A 17,523-nucleotide genomic window follows, 5' to 3' on the forward strand; every position below is an offset into this window, starting at 1 on the left:
GCCTTAATTTCTGATGCTCCTAAAAACCCTACGACTATAACTGCTATTAGGTCAAAGCCTAGTTTTGGCCCATCTCCTCGTGGTCATAGTCGGGCAGTGGACAAGTTATTCAGATGATCGCCTTTCTGGTGACAAAATGGCCGGAAACAACTAAACAACACAAAAGCACACACATGCACAGCGCAAACATTACACACACTTCTGGCCGTTTTACAGTGTCTGTGCCATCACAGTGTACAAGGACGGAGTTGAACTACATATTTTTGTTATTGACAGTAGAAAGTCAAACGTACCTGAGTACCTCATAAATGAAATGAAGAGATTTTGTTCACAAATAGCTCCATTGCTTTATTCAGTTAGTAATTTGAAGTTAACATCTAAAGGAATAAATGTTTGCGTGCACCATGGGTGATCGATTGTCGTAGAAGTTACGTTGAGCACCAGGCTCCAAGTAACTTCTTCCTGTCTTAGTAAATGCACCCACCCAAATGCTCAGAAAACAACACTTTTTACATTATTATTTAACACTGGGATTTGCATTGACTGGTGAGCTTTGTAATGTGCTTTGCTTTCGAAATAGGATTACGAGAAGTACATAACTATTTTGAAGTATATGGCGTCGTCTACCATGTATGGACTGTCTTGTGATTCCAATTCCTTGAAAGATATGAAGTTGTAGTGTCCTACTCCGGGATTGTCCTGATGAGTGGGCTTATGGAAAAAAGGTTGATGCATGACAAATTTATAAGGATCTACGATCATTTCTTTATTGTTGGTGTGACTTTTCTGGTCAACGAGAATCATTTTCATCTGAAATTAATAAAAATCAATTTTGCATTAATTCTCTGTTTACAAAATGGCAGAAGAAGTGTTCAAGTTTTGAATGTGAGACTTAGAAATCGCTGTTATTTTTAGATTATTAATTATAGTAAAAATTAATATTTAAAAATTTATTTAGATCTTATCGATTTAATAATATAAACGTAATAGAAGTAAATATATTTATTGCTGATCACTGAACAAATTATTAACCATGATGATCAATAATTCACTACCAAAATCATAATTAAATGTTAAAATACTGCTTCGCAAAATTATTACAGAACTGGAAATTTTTATGTGCGACTGCAAATTGTAAGATCTACTTAGGGAAAGGTCCATAATTTTAAATGGTAAAATAAAGTCTGCCCACATAGGAAAAAAGAAGGAAAATGACAAGATTGGTGAAATAGTATGTTTATTTGCAGGTCCAGGGTTTATGGAAATGAAATTTTGAGAGGTTAAATTCAATAAAATGAAGGTCGCCTAGTAAAGAATAAATGACAATACCTGAAAAAAAAAAAAAAAAACAGAAGAGAAATTCGTCAGCCAATGTTCTCTCTTTTTAAGAGGAAGCGAGAAGGCACGCACTCCAGAGAGCGATGACCAAACTTGTGTTTCCATAACCTTTCACCCTAGAAGAGTTTGAGTTCAGTGGTTGTAGCCCCGACACTACCAACCAATAAGCAGCCACATTTCTCTCAATCGAAGCGGTGAAAAAGGGAAATTGAAAATGCACCAACAGGATATAAATATTCGAAGACAGCGCCTCTAATGAGAATAAAATATTTGGCATTTCAAAGAATAGCTTGATGCCTTTGACAAGATAATTGAGATACATTATTCAATATCTCTCTCTCTACAAAGGAGAGTAGCGATCCTTCATACCTCTTGAAAATATTCACGATGGGTTATAAAACCCATCCCCAAAAAAGTCGATGGTGGGCCCAGCTGGATTCCCACTGAAATTTGTAGCATCACCTGTGCAGTTCGAATCTATGGTTCATTTATATCGCAAAGTCCTCAATGTGTGGCTACATCTCAAAATCATGGGATCAATAACTTGCAAAACCAACACCAAAACAAAAACATCCCCCACCCCTCAAAAAAAAAAAAAAAAAGAAAAAAGAAACTGATTATAGACCACTCATCATAAGTTGCAGCTTCCTCAATTTTTGAGCAAGTACTCACATCAGCCTTGACCTAACAAAAAGTCTATGCTTTAGGCGTAGATTTTTTCTCACTCCCTTGCGGCCAGTACCATGAATATAATCAATCCCTTTTAAGGTATAATCAAGTAAGAACAAGCATTGGGTTCGAATTCAGCAGTTTTTATTGGATTTTCCTTTCACTAGGGAAGAAATTTTTACTAGTTATTTTCACAAGGTGGTGGAGTCACTCGATCTTAGAAGAAGGTAATATGCTTTTTCATCCAACAAAACGCATAGATGCATAAACATTACTACAGAAGAGATGTAGTTTCTGCCGCTTTTGAACACGAATTCAAAACAAAGAACACGACGTTATCTCTCACCTGATTATGTTGGATTTTCACAGTAAATCTCAATGATACTCTAAAATATAATGTCGAATAAAATTATCGACTTACCAGATGTTTGAAAGGCCAATCTAAGGCGCCATCAAACTCCCCTTTTTGAATAATAAAGAACAGTGATAAATGGGTGTCCTCATTTGTGTTGGAAAATAGTTTCAGGATAATTTTGTATCCGAACCCTCCAGTCTGTGAAATATAGAAAGGTGGAGAAAAACTGCAGAAACCTTTCCCTTCAATGACATCACTTCGTTTCTTTCCCCAATATCCTTCAATTTTCCAGATAAATTCCTTCGAGCAGATGTTTGCCCACTTGACATACAACTCCTGTCAGAAAACGAAATTAATAAAATAAAGAAATCAATAAAATAATTTAGAAATTAAAAATGCAAAACAGCAAACAATTTCCGCAAAATGATAGTATTTGCTATTAACAGTTCTTCTGATATATCAAGCTTACAAGTAAATGTTTTTATGAAAAAGAAACAAATTTTAGCGTTAAACTTTACACATAGGGGTAAAAAAAAAGCGGAAAAAAAAACAAGATTTGTTTTTGTTGCTGTCACGAATTTCGTTTTGTAATCATTGCATAAAAGAAAGCAATTCATACGCGATCAATCAAAAATAACTTAAAAAAGAGGCCATAATTCGTTACTTAAAAATTACCCCTTAAAATAATTCAAAAGAATTAGTTTTATGTAAAAGCTCATTAAACTGCTACAGTAGCCTTGAAATAAAATATTTCGTGAAAGATACTTGCAGTAACTTCCTTGGTTTTCTTTTTGAGATCATATTCCATCCGCTTCGTGTTGTTCCGAACACCCTAAAAAAAGGCAGAGCATATTTCTTTTAGATGGCATAATACAATATAAACTATTAAAGTATTTGAATAACAGGTCTAAATAAGATATATTATTATAACGTAAGATTTTCTGTAAGATAATACACTCACTGGCCCTTTGTATTAGATGAATAATGTACTTTCCTGGGATTTCTCAGCCAATACTCTTAGGTCATGAGGAAGATAGTGCTCTTTCCGATTTTCAATTCTGAAAATCGGAAAGATCGATTTTCGATTTACGATCTGGAGCTCGTTTAACAGGAGCCACAGCTGCAAAAACGAAAGAAATGACTGGTGTATAAAGCAACTATCTCAGAAGTACACAATGAGTGGAAGACGAAAGGAGAATGCATCTTTTCTAAAAGTAAGAAATGCGGCAGAAATTCGGTACTGCAAGAACAAGACCAAACCTTATTTACCACCGAATAATGAGGCGGAAGTCAAAGAATATGGACTTGGTAGTCTTGTGCCTTTATGAAAGCCACTTTTTGCTGTAAAAAAAATCTAAAGATTCGACACGAAGTCGCTGCCAAGGCTAGACTGGAACAGTGAAAAAAGATCTAACGTTGGTTTGCACCAATAGCAGAGTTAAAGTGTGGCGTGAACCTCATGAAGCCATGCATCCTGATTGTTCTTGTAATGTTTTGGACACATCAGCGACTTAGACCATATTGGGTGGCATATATATATATATATTGTAATGGTTTACATCTCTATTAGTGATATTTCACATAAATTTGGACCTGGTGCCCGTCAGAGATCGCGCCGTTAAATTTATTTAATTGGCTTTCGAAATTAAACTATTCTATTAACCTTACATTTATATGTTCTAAATTATCTTAGAGAGTTTCTGCTGCAATATTTACTCTTGTTATCCCTCTCTTCCCTCCCTGTTGGTTTATCGTTATGTTTAATTTGGGTTATTTTCGCTCTTATCTTGCCATGCTGCTGGCATTATTTTTATTTTAAATTTCTATTCTAATTTATTTGTATGGTTTTATATATATATATATACCATATTCGGTGGTATATATATATATATACTGTATATATAGACCATATTGAAAAAAAAAAAAAAACATAAATTCCTCTCGTCATTAACTGGATTAGAATCACCCGGGCCTTTTCCAGGAACCCAAAGTAGGTAAGACAGTGCTAATCTCGGTCTCGGTGATGTCCAGCTGCTATCCAGACCGAATTGTGTCTTTCTTTCAAGCGGCTGGAGGAAATGTTGTAGTATTGGGGGGAAAGGGTCTCTTGGTATGGAGTGGGTCCACTTATTCTATTAGAAGGTCGTGTTACCTCCAGTTAATTTCTTTCTGTTATCAGACTACGTTCATCCTGAAATTTTTCATTTTTATACAGATGATTCTTTCAATACTACCTCGTAACTATCCACCGTGAAAAAAATTGTATGTGAATGGTTCGAGGAACATTTCCAACATTCACCCTGGTCGCCTAATTCTCCAGATCTGAATCCAGTTGAGATTGTTTAGAATATGTTGGAAACAGCAGCTGACAGACATCTTGATGGAAGAAAGGTGAAAATTGTAGCTAGACTCCTAGTGAAGTCCCTGTGACAATGTGTACAGGCTGTAATTGGGGAGAAAAATGGCACAAGATATTGAATAAATGTTTCTATTTTTTTTGCTAGTATATATACATTGCTCGACTCTTATTTTTGTTATTTATTATTTAAGAAGTGTTTTAACAGCATTTGTTTATAAAAGAGATTTAGTTTTAATAGAATAATTAATTTTTTAGTTGGAAATAACTGTGTTTTTATTTTCTCTAGATTTTATTTATTATATTTTCCATTATATTTTTCCCAAACATTGTTTAACTAACAATTTTATTCATGCAAGCATCTTGCTCACGAAGCTGTAAAAGATAATGTTGAAGTTTGAATGAACTTACCTGCAACTGCTTTTGAAGAGACATATTTCTTCCTTTGAGCTCCTAAAAATGAAAGATTTTATTATTACAAATGAAATTTCATATATTTTTATGATATATATGATCATAGTTTCAAGTATTTTCAAAAGAACTCTTCAACATATGTGTTAATTTAAAATTCAAGTTAAGTATTATTTACAATTTTAATTCTCCAAATAGATTATTATTATTACCGTGAAGATTTCAGTGTGTTATATTTCAGGGTTAATTTGACTTGTAATACAGCATATGGTCTTAACGAAACACCTTCCACCAGTTATTATTATTAGAGTTAGTATTAGCAATGGCTACATGGTGCAAGGAAGCCTATGGCTTATGATGCACCAGCCAAAAATAAATAAATAAATAAATAAAATAATAAAATAAAATCACAAAAATAAATAAAATAACAAAAATAAGTAAAATCAGAATAAAAATAAAATAATAAAAGGAAAGGAAATGGACAACCTAAGCGTTTCCCCTCTTCCCATAGATAATCCAGCTGGCCTTTGAGTTTCCCCAGACTGTCAGCCTCTACCACCCATGTAGGCAACTTATTCCAGTAATTTATAACTCGCTAACTTCCTGCAATTCAGTCTAAACATCTCCCCCCCGTAACTTGAAATTATGGCCCCTAGTTCTATAATCATTTATAATCGTGAAAATTTCGTCCTCATTCAATTTACTTTTGCCTATCAGAGCCTTAAACACCCCAATCAAATCTTCTCTAAGGTGTCTAGTTTCCAAGCTGTGCAACCCACATATTCGAAGCTTTCCTCATACGGACTTTTGCCGATGTCACTAGGCGAGTTACCCATGTTTGGACCATTTCAAGAAGCCCAGTGTCATTTTTAGGTGCGGTCTCCACACTTGAACACAGTATTCCAAGTGTGACCTAACAATAACAATATAGTGGGATTATGTTGTCTTTATCTCTACTCACAATTGTTCGAAAAATTCGATAGTACACCATGGGCCTTACTTGCAACCACGTGGACATGTGTATATGTAAACGGCGGCTCCTAGAACATCAGTTCAACTCCGCCTCATATCTCTGTGAAGGTCAGCACCACTATAAAAGGGCCAGAAATTTGATTGGTGTAGGTTTGTGTGTATTATGTGTGTGTTCTGTTGTTCTGTTCTGGCCACTTGGCTACCCAAAAGCACCAATCACGTGGAGAGATCATGGAAAGGTGGGCCAGTGCATGTAAAGCACGTACTGTCTCAAAAGAAACCCGGACCCACCTGGTGTTGCAGAAAGTAGGCCAAGATCCTCTGGGGACCTATTCCAGAGGGAAAGAGAAAGAAAGGGGGAAAATGAAACACCCATGGTGCTGGATATGGAAAAGAAATGAATAAAAATTTAATAATAAATGAAGTAGAAAAAAGAAAAAATATATATATATAATAAAAATAAGATAAAAAAAATAATAATCAAAAATAATAAATAAACAAAAGATAGGAAGAAGGTAGTGGTGCTGCAAAAAAAAAAAAAAAAAAAAAAAAGTCGGTGACGCTGATTTAAAAAAAAAAAAAAAAAACTTAATTTTATCAGCGGTTGAGCGAAAGCCTGAAGAATCTGAAATGACTCCGAGCTTTGAGGCAAAGACGACTCCTGTCCTGGTTGAAAATTAGTAAGTGCTTGAAGAGGAAGTCTGAGATCGTCATACAGGGAGCAATGAAACAAGATGTGATCCCAACTTTCTGGTGATACACATGAACAGAGGCCTCTTTGAGATAAATTGAACCTAAAAAGACCCCGGTTCATCGATCCATGTCCTGTCAACAGGTAAGACGTCCATATATCCATGCAGAACCACAATTAAACCCGTTTATCCAGGAGAAATGAAACTTGTGGTATAAATTTTCTCGTTGCATCAATGGAAGCTGTATCCCATCGAGACTGCCAGATACATTAACTAACTCGTTCCACAGTCTCCTTCTTTCTCTTTTAGTATCAGCTTGAAGGTATCCCCAATACTTTTGGCAACATAGTTTAACTATAATATATTTTCCTTGCTTTATACGTGTGTAATGCACCCAGCTAAAACAAAATGTGTGGACATGTGTTGTGTCTTACGCAAGGCGGCCCCTAAACGTTAGTTTAACTCTGCCATGGTTCTCTGTGGTGATATACAAGACTCTGTACAATGGCCAGAAATGAGTGTAGTGTTATGTTTGCGTTGTGTGTGTGTGTTGTTGTGTTGTTTAGCTATTTCTGGCCGCTTTGCTACCAGGAAGGCTGTTTCCCAGTTTCCGTCCACGCCTCAAGGAGGCGGGCCGAACTATGCACGTACTAAACTAAATGTAATATTTCCAGCACCCATAATCAATAAAAACTGCCAGTATGTATTTGTAAGTAGAGCTATCAATTATCTTTTTCAATTCAAAAAGCGCATCTCCACAACTACAACCAAGCTTAATGAGAGCAGACTTCCAAATAACAGGGAAATTACCAGCTTCAAGACACTTGTTGAAGAGGTTCAAAAGATGGTTTAGTCTTATAGAGAAGAATCTTTTTATGAAAATGGTTTCCAGTACAGTTCCTGTGCATTTGTTATTACTCGTAGAAGAAACTGCATTTTTAAGCTCTTCCATAGTAAATAAAGGAGTAGAAATGAAAGAATCATATTGCTCATTTTCTTTCCTAATTCCAGCTAAAACAAAAACACTTTGTTTTTGTTTTGTTTACTCGATCAGAGGAACAAAGAAAAAAAATTAAGAAAGAAATGGGAAAAAATTAAAACAAACCACCGCCTGTTGGAAGTATTGTCTAAACGTCATTTGACCTGCATTCGTGAGAAAGATTAACTTTCTACAAACCTTGTCCCACTCAAGACATTTTCTGTATGCGTTGCTGTATATTTATTGGATTAAAGATTCCAATTTAACTAGAATTCGAGTGATAATATTAAATGAAAGAGAATTTCACTTACGTTTATTTCCCTTCTTAATGAAAGCATTTCTGTATTTTTGTCTACGATCATCTGAAAGGTAAAAAAAATGAAAGTTAAACTGCAATCCATATTTTCCTTACCATATAAATTGTAAATTATAATGATTAAAATAAAAATTAAATTAAGAAAAAAAAAAGAATCTGATTAGAGAATCAGAACGAAATAATTCTAAATTGCTGTGTTTAAAATAAGTTATGAACTAGGTTAAAATCCGAAAAACATATAAAAAAAAGAAACAATTATAATTTTAAAATTTAATATTAAAAGATTGAGTATTGTTTATCAATGTTAACATTTAACAAAAGGTTGTTTACTTACCTTCTGTAGGTTATTTTGTTTGTGGATGAGGAACAGCAAAACATCCGGATGTTGATCAATGGATCCCTCGTGGATTTTCAATTCTCCAGGAGTACCCTAAACATTTCGTAATTATCGATTACAGAATTCCATCATTTAGATCGAAAAAAATGCTTATCTGAGTCCAATTTATGTACGTACGCACTTTACGAAAATATGAACCCTGAAACAAAAGGTAAGGGGATATTTTAAGGGCTTACCTTAAAAGTGCAGCCGACTGCATGGTATTTGCATCCGTTCTTGGGTCCACTCTCAACTTCATGAAGTGGAGACTGCTAGTAAAATGAATAAAACAGCGTTTAAGTGGTGTGGTGTCACAGTTTGCCAGTAACTTACGAGGTGTTTGAAAACTTCTTCTTCCACTGCCTATTACACGGAACTAAAACTGCCAACATCCGACGTCTGTGTTCAATTCTGGCAACGCTGCCATTCAACTCCAGTGTGGCCACAGTCGGACAACTTTTCAAACACCCTTTTCATAATAAAAATTCATTGTAAAAAAATTTCGAAAATGCACTTAATCAACCTGATGGAAGTTACTTACATTAATGAGTACTGAAGCACGCTGGGACGTGTGGCGTTCGAACGAATCCTTATCACAAACAGTTTGCTTGAAATTTCGAGGATAGTTTCTATAGCGACAAGAATCAAGGTGATTCTGCCAGTGAAAAAAAAAAAAAAACATATATATAAGTGGAGCATCGGATGACACTTTTTATACATAATTTACAAACAAAATAAATACGTCAAATAACGTAGATAGTGAAATAAAAATGAATCCTGCATCTTATAGTCCAAAATATTCACAATACATAGAACCACCAGTCAGTTCCAGAAACCATCCTTCGGTCCGATCTCGAGAGCACTGAGGAGCGCTCAATTCACATAACACTGATTTTCCAATAACTGTGACATCACTAGACAAGGCAACTTTTTGTCTAAATTTCCAACCCCTCTATTTGTTTTCTTCTTCCTTTATTTTATAAATAAAGAACTACTAAATATAGAGATTATTTTTGTCTTGCACAGTTACACGCAATCAAGGACAAGCTGTTTTTTTACAGTAGGAAAGAATGACAAATGAAACTGAAATTACGACTTTTTATGTATTATTTTACCAATTCCTTCTTTGAAAATATTGAAAAAATACATTCGAATATAATTTTTATTAAGCTTATTTTATCAAGATTTAATGATTTCCTCTTAACTAACCCATGCGGGTCTATTCAAAACAACATTCATGAGTAGATGGTCTCCTAAATCGTATTTTTAACCACAGACGCCATGATTCTTCCTTAATATAGAAGTCACTCTCTTTGGCCCATAGTTACCATGGTTCGTGGTCACTGTCTGCTAATGATCCCCCTCCACCACTGTCAAGTTTTTGAAACAGAATTTTTTGTGAACACCAGATCTAAGATATTAAAGCGCCCCTTGTACTCTCTCAGGCATGCTGAGATAATTAGCAATCATCCAGTTTATTCAAAAACTGTTCATATTGTGTACTTCTGGTCCGCGTATAAGAAGTACATTGAAATCCCTTATGGGATAGCAAGTTCGACTGTTGAACTTGCTAACCCATACAATCTGCCTAAAGAGTTGGTTTTTTTTTTAAACGAAGATTCATTTGGATTGTAACCTCCCCTCTATTATTATCTTCCCCTTTACCCCTACTCATTTCACACTTTGCCTCAGTATCCGCGATTAATATAGATACGGAAATGTTTTTAATTTTTATGGTAACGTATAATGAATTATAAAAGAACAGATAAATAATTACTTTGATATTCTTCAGGGGGAGTTCCACTCTGCATCCATTATCACTGTGAAGACATTTAACATTGACATGATCGATTTTATTGGGGCTCACTTCAATTTCAATAGCCTTGAACACCTAAAAAGATATGCATACAATATAAATGGAAAAAAGCGAAATAGACAATAAAAGTTGAAATTGAATAGCTATCTATCTATCCATCTATCTATGGAATCTATGTATCTTATTCATTCACTCAACAGACCTGTTAGTTTAACTTGTGTTCCGGGGAAAATAATGGAATCACTGGTTAAAGAAGCATTGCAGGATCATCTAGACAAGACTCTTTCCTAATCTTGTGTTTAAACTGTGCCTGTTTACCAAATGATGACATGAGATGTCCACATCGCCCATTCCTGCCACGCTGGGATTTTGAGTTGCAACAACAACTGTTTCTCCTCCGTTGTTTGGTTGATCGAAACCCATGGTTTCATTTTCATTCATTTTCCTGCCATCGTTCTCAGTTGTAATGTGGAACGATATCCATATATATTTTTTTATATTTTGCTATTTACTTTATGTGTTTCATATTGTGTAACTATCTAATATGAGTAATCCTTTTTCATATTGTAACTAATAAATTCTTATGTAATTTTTGCCTTTTTCCCAATTTTATATAATCAAATTTATGATTTTCTACCTAAATGTAAAACTCCTGGTCATGTCACCCCTAATCAGTATTATTAGGGGTGACATATTCATAGTATGTGTACCGAACTTAGCAGCAATTAAGATAATTTATTTATTAAATCTCATTTTATGCATTCGTATATATCATTCCTGTCATTTACGTTTAATTAATAGTTATTAAACATAAATAGGAAATTATTATTATTAAACATAAATAGCAGGAATGATATATACGAATACACAAAATAAGATTTTTTTTTATCAATTTCCACTTACAGTCTGACAAACTCCGTGTACAGAATCCCAATTATCGGTTGATTCAATCACTTTCATCTCAGTTGTCCGAATTATTCGCTGTATGATTCCTTTCGCTTCAAAGGTTGTACTTGTGCCATATGTCCGCTCTGATATTACCTGTCAACCTGGGATTTAGTAATTTGGAATCTCCTCTTTTCGATATTCTCTGGCTTAAAATTTCTCTACCTCATTCTGTCAAATTCATTTGTTGCCTGTATCGTTCTCCGAACTGCACTAATCACTTGAAATTTTTCCTCTCTTTGAAACTTGATTTTCTCCAGTCCAACTTTCCTAACAGTGAGGTAATTTTCCTTGGTGATTTTAATGTTCAGAACTGCAGCAGGCCTCTGTTTTATAGTCACACGGGCCGAGCTGGTCGACACTTCCAAGTACACGGTCATGGTCAGTGGTACTCTAGTACTTCAGATCACAACTTGGTGATGGTCTCTTCTCTAATGAAGCCTTTCTCTCGTGGCGATTACAACAGGCTGCCTCCATTTAGCATCTAATAATGTTTCAGTTAATCGCCTTCGTCGGTCTATTTCTGAACCACAGAAAGGGTGGTGCCTATTAAAGTCCCCTAATAGATAAATTGGGGGTGACAATTGTCTCAGAAAATCATCGAAGTTCTTTATAAACAAAGAGATATTCGGCGGAAAGTAAATGGAAACCAAAGTTAAGAGTTATTCCAATGACGGCACATAACTGCAATTACTTCCAATGAGGTATGCTTAAAATTTCTTTAGATGGAAAATTGGAATTGATTAGTATGGCAACGCTGCCGTGAGCAGCTTGTGAATCTTTTCTATCTCTTCTATATAAGGCATTATATAGAAGAGATTTTGCTATGATCTTTTTTAAAAGAAAGATCATAGCGACTGATGGAGTGAGGTAGGTTTTCTTGTTAACAGATGATTTTTTTCTCAATCTTATGGTGTTCGCAAAATTCAGAGTACTGCATGACTTCCATTTCAGTTTGGACATTTCATTCTTTCTGATGGACGTCCTGTTTGATTATGCTCTGTGGAGCTACATGTTGTTAGACTGGTAGTCCACGGAGTGCGTTTTTGGGAGTGCCCATATTTTTGGCATTTGTACTTTCACTACTCTTGATAGAGTTGGATTGTTAGAGGCAAGGATAATGTTTCTTGTAGATACTAGAATGCCATCTTTCTTTATCAGAATGCGTTACCTTCTGATCGCATAATTCTTGAAGAAATTCTTCTTCTGTGACATTCATGAGGTCCCATTTAGTAATGATACCTTTAGAAGAGAGAGAACAGAATAGAATATACATTTATTTTATTTTATTTTATTTTATTTTTTAACATATAATATACACAACAGGCATTCGCCCAGTTAAAGTGTATAACAGAGCAAAGGTTGTACAAACATAAAAATAAGTGGTAGACTAATATACTTTGTACAATGGAAACGGGAAAAGTTCAATTCACAAAAATAAAAAGATATTCATGACGTCAAGTCCAGCGCTATGTAAACTCGCAGAAAGCAGTTTGCTGCAGGAGACATCATCACACACACACACGAATTAATGAGGACATCTTTGGGCCAGAACTCATCCGTCAATCGGTCAATTTACTCCAAATAGATCTGTGAAATTGTTTCTTGTTCACAGCCATATCCAAGTCAAACTTGTTCATGAGTGCCAATGTTCTTTTGAAGAAGGAGTTCCTGGATATCTCTAATCTGGAGTTACCAATGTGGAAAGTAGTCTTCTGTCTAGTAGCCACCACTGGAGCGTGAAGGTCAATATGGCATAGAAGATCCGGCAGGTAAGTTGATCCAGCGAAGATGTGGTACAACAGTTTTAAATCAAGAACAGTTCGCCGAGTTTCCAGAGATTGAAGCTTGAAGTAGGAACAGAGATTCCGGTAGAAGATTCTGTGGTAAAACATGGGGTTACGTCTGGAAAGATAGTGGATAAATTTCATCTGGAGCGATTCTATTTGCTGTATCAAGTATGCATAGTGTGGGTTCCATATAGGAGAAGCAAACTCCACTATAGGGAGTATAGTTGTCTTAAATAGGAGCACAGAGAACTGAGGATCTTGAAATCTGTACGTCTGCCGTTTAATGAAGCCAATTTGTTTTTTCGCTTGGTTCAATATATTCCTAACGTGTGTTTCAAACCCACATGTAGCGGTAAAAGTAACTCCCAGATCTTTAACTTCGTCAACTCTGGAAATCGGCATCTCCTTGATGTAATATTCATTAACTAAAGTCTTAGTTTTCCTCGTAGCGGCAAAGGAAATAGAGCTGCACTTCATAGTATTAACCTCCAAACCATTCAAAGCAACCCAATCAGCAAAAGAGTTGAGAGCAGTCTGAAGGTTAACTGCATCATCTGGACTGCAGATAGGTGAATATAGTTTCACATCATCGGCAAACATTAGTATCTTGATACCACCTCTCTCAACAAATTGCGGTAGATCGTTGATAAAGATGGTGAATAAAAGAGGCCCAAGAGATGATCCCTGTGGTACTCCTCTCGATGGAAAAAATTCCCTTGAGACTTCCTGTCCGATGATCACTGTATGTTTACGATATGAGATATAACTCATCAACCAGGATAATAAAGGGTCAAGTATTCCATAGTGGCTTAGTTTTTGAGCAAGTTGATTATGCGGGACACTGTCGAAAGCCTTAGTAAGGTCTGTGTAGATCACATCAACCTGTCCCCCGCGATCGACGGTGTCTAGAACCTGTTGCCAGATGGTGAGAAGATTAGTGGTAGTTGATCGGCCCCTGGTGAAGCCATGTTGGCAGTCGCTGATGAAGTGATTAAAATATTCCATTAATCGGTGGTGAATGACAGTGTCCAGAATTTTTGCCAGCGAGTTCATAAGGCAGATGGGACGGTAATTCTCTAGTGAGTGGTTTGCACTTCTCTTTGGGATAGGAATAATATTAACAGTTTTGAAGTGAGTGGGGTAGATACCAGACTTAACGGAAAGATTGAATATATGCAATATTATATATTTAAGTTGTGGAAAGCATTTCTTCCACAAGATAAGTGGAATCTTATCTGGGCCTGCAGAAAAATCTTTTGTTAGTTTCCGAAGCGCTTGAATGATATCGTCTGTGTCCACCGAGAGATTATTCAGTGTATCATCCTTAACAACTTGAAATTGATAAGCTGAAGCAGCAGTAGCTGCTGTTTTCTCTGAAAAGGAGGAGAAAAAGGTCGCAAAAAGATCTGCTTTAGTTTTGTCACAGGTTATAGGCTTGCCATCGGAATCAATGATCCTTGTTCCTGTTGAGCAGTTATTAGAATTCTTTAGCATGTTCCAGAATGGCTTTAGGTCTCCATTTACTGTGAAACTGTGTTGAATTGATTGCATATAACGAGCGTACTGATTTCTGATCATCCTTTTAACGTTACTTCTGTGTTCCTTGAACAGTGCCATATATGCTTCATCATGTGTCGTCCTAAAGTGTTTTCTGCACTGTTCTTTGGCTCGTATAATCGCAATTATGTCTGTCGTGATCCAATGAGGGAATCTATTCCTGTAATTTTTACTAAGAGGTACGAACTCTTGAATGATAGAGGTGATTGTGCTAATAAGATGATCGGTGACTGCGTCAAGATCATTAATCCGTGGGAAGGAGAACCAATCAATGCAATCTAGCTCACGCCCTAATAGTTGCCAGTCTGCTCTCCTAAAGTTCAGCTTGGCTGGAACAGGAGTTGTGCATCTATTCTTCTGTGATATGTTTATTTGACAGCTTAAAGCCTTGTGATCAGACGGCAGAAATGAAACTGCTTCTAAAATAAGGATCTGCTTGGATGCAAAAATGAGATCCAGCATTGCCTTGCCTCTAGTACAAGTATTGTTATACTGCTTGAGGCCCAGTTCTGACGTGATGTCATATAGCAGCTTAGTTGTAGCGGTTGACTTCTCGATGCCTAGTGGAGAGTGTTGAGTATTGAAGTCTCCAAACAAGTACACCTCATCCGACTGGTGAAAAAACGTTTCAAACTCACAGAGTGCTTGCGACAGCCTCTCCATAAGAAGAAGATCGACCGGAGGCGGAAGGTAGATAGCTGCAATGAGAACAGTAATGTTATCCCACATGTTACACCACAAGTTTACACTTGTGGTGTAACATGGATATTTGCTCCACCGAAAAACGAGCTTCAAAAATGCGGCTACATGTTTCTGATTGGGTGTTTCGACCAAGAGATGTCTAGGTTTAAATCTTCTCAACATTTTTGGTTAACCTGCAACATTCTCAAGATATCGCTGGTTGGAAAGATTTTACTTAGTGGCATATTAAGTTGGTGAGGCAGTGAAATATCAAAAATGTAGAGTAATTTTGATTCACTGCTTCTGCTTTCTATCTCTTTGAACTGGTAAGTGAAATGCCATTATTATCATTTGGATACATTTCTTTCAATGCCCAACTAAACTTTTTAAATTGTGGAAAGCTTGGACTCTAGCTCTGGGATGAGATCTTTTCCCCCGGGTTTCGGTCTTGTCTCATAAAGAGACAGATAATTGAAAACTTTTTAGGCTCAATGATAAATAATCGAAGAAAAAGAAAGAAATGTGTGAAAGGACCCACAGTTTTCAGGGTTCGGTAACTACGATTCACAAACACTGTTGGTGATAAAACTTCTTATTCCATTAACAAAATTCACTACGGTTAATCACAGCGCTTCCGAAGCGCCCTACCAGAGTTATGTAACCCATATAACTGAATATTTCATTAAATTACTGTATTTGTTATAAATAGGGATGCCTTTTGTTTCATCATTCTTTCATGCAATGAATAATTACTTATCTGCTGGAATTTTATAGAACCTAAAGAGAGAAGCTCGAAACTAAACTAATCTGGATGGAATGAACACTTCTTAAGTTCTCTTAAGAACTTAAGTATAATTTTTTTACAGGCACCATCACATAAGTTAGCTAATTTATTACATAATATAAACCATTCAATAATTTTAATAAAAAATTTATTATGTAATTTATTACGTAATAAACCACTTCAAACAATAAATGAAAATATGGAGGCTAAACAGAGCCATATTAAATTGAGAATTGTAGCTAAACATAATACTTTTTTAAAATATTTTCCTTATTTCTATTATTGGTAAATAATAATATTAAATTTATTGATGAATAACAGTATAAATAAAGTTAGCGTTTCTATTAAAACTGTATTTGCTATTAATTTAACTTAAATGGCAAGAATATCAAGCATCAGCTAACTGAAGTTTACTCTAGAAGTTGCAGGCAATATAATAAGCAGTCTTTCGATAAAACTCATGGTTCCTATTGGGTAGTTATTTGTAGTGCTGAATAATAATTAGCTCTAACGGATAAACTCATGAGCGAAGTTGCTGGCTGGACGCCAAAATGGTAACAACGTTACCATCGTTAGATGTAGAATGTGAAAGAAAGTCTACAATCGGAACGCATTTTCAACATATTTCCTGTGGTTTCCACCGTCCATGACTCATGAAGAGGAAGCCAAACAGCTTTCTTTTTGTAATGAAACCATGACTTCATACATCACCGGTATCACGAGACTAGTAAGTGAAGCAGTCGGCTGACCAATTGTAACCCAGGGCCCGACTTCGTGACAATCTAAGAGAACATCATTCGATCATGAATGGAGGAATAACGCCCCCTTGGACCCTTGCTATAATTGGACCGTAATGCAGAAAGATCATAGCGATTATTTCCCTGTAGTAAATTTTAGATATACAACCAGGCTTCGCATAACGCGAGTTCGATTAACGCGATTTTCAGTTAACGCTATTTGAAAAATTATACCACTTTTCACTTTACACGATGCAAATTTCCAGTTAACGTGATTTTTTTTTTTTTTTTTTTTTTTTATGCGATAGTTGAAAAAGATTTGAATCGCGTTAAGCTTACCGCGAGTCGTATAGTCAATAAACAAACGTTTGCCTGCTGCCCGCCTCGGTGTGTTCCATCAACCATCGGAAGAAGACGTGTTACTTGTTTGTCTCCTGCTAATAAAGTCACACTTTGCATAAAAATTCAAATTTTTAAATGAGCCAGATGAAAATGTTACCGCGAAAGAGATAACGGTAAAATAATTAGATGAAATCTTTCGTATCGCAGAGAACCTCAAACAAAAGGTTTGAGGTTCTCTGCGGTATTTATTTCGCCAGGGCCCAGAGAAGATTGTTGTCGGCTATCGGAAATTGATTGATGAAAAGAGAAAGTCAACAATGTTCAAATATTTCCGCAACAGTCATTTCTTTTCGTTGTGTATTTTATGTCAGAGGTTACCAAACTTTCTCGGTTCACGGCGCCCTTAG

General features: G+C 35.8%; 1 protein-coding gene across 1 annotated transcript in view; it reads right to left on the minus strand.

Annotated features, from left to right (window-relative positions):
• Positions 1-211: 211 nt before the first annotated feature.
• LOC150079991 (TNF receptor-associated factor 5-like) overlaps positions 212-17,523 on the minus strand; it is a 31,690-nt gene continuing 14,378 nt past the window's right edge. The window contains exons 5-13 of the mRNA XM_090383307.1: positions 10,242-10,355; positions 9,006-9,119; positions 8,662-8,736; positions 8,423-8,518; positions 8,084-8,134; positions 5,130-5,171; positions 3,132-3,194; positions 2,429-2,698; positions 212-810 (exon numbers count right to left, since the gene is read on the minus strand). Coding sequence (XP_090239433.1) covers positions 583-810; positions 2,429-2,698; positions 3,132-3,194; positions 5,130-5,171; positions 8,084-8,134; positions 8,423-8,518; positions 8,662-8,736; positions 9,006-9,119; positions 10,242-10,355 — 1,053 coding nt within the window. The 3' untranslated portion in view covers positions 212-582. The remainder of the gene's footprint in view (positions 811-2,428; positions 2,699-3,131; positions 3,195-5,129; positions 5,172-8,083; positions 8,135-8,422; positions 8,519-8,661; positions 8,737-9,005; positions 9,120-10,241; positions 10,356-17,523) is intronic.

Source organism: Mastigoproctus giganteus, chromosome 10 (assembly GCF_048544385.1).
Source record: "Mastigoproctus giganteus isolate SK-2022 chromosome 10, ASM4854438v1, whole genome shotgun sequence".
NCBI lineage: Eukaryota > Metazoa > Arthropoda > Arachnida > Uropygi > Thelyphonidae > Mastigoproctus > Mastigoproctus giganteus.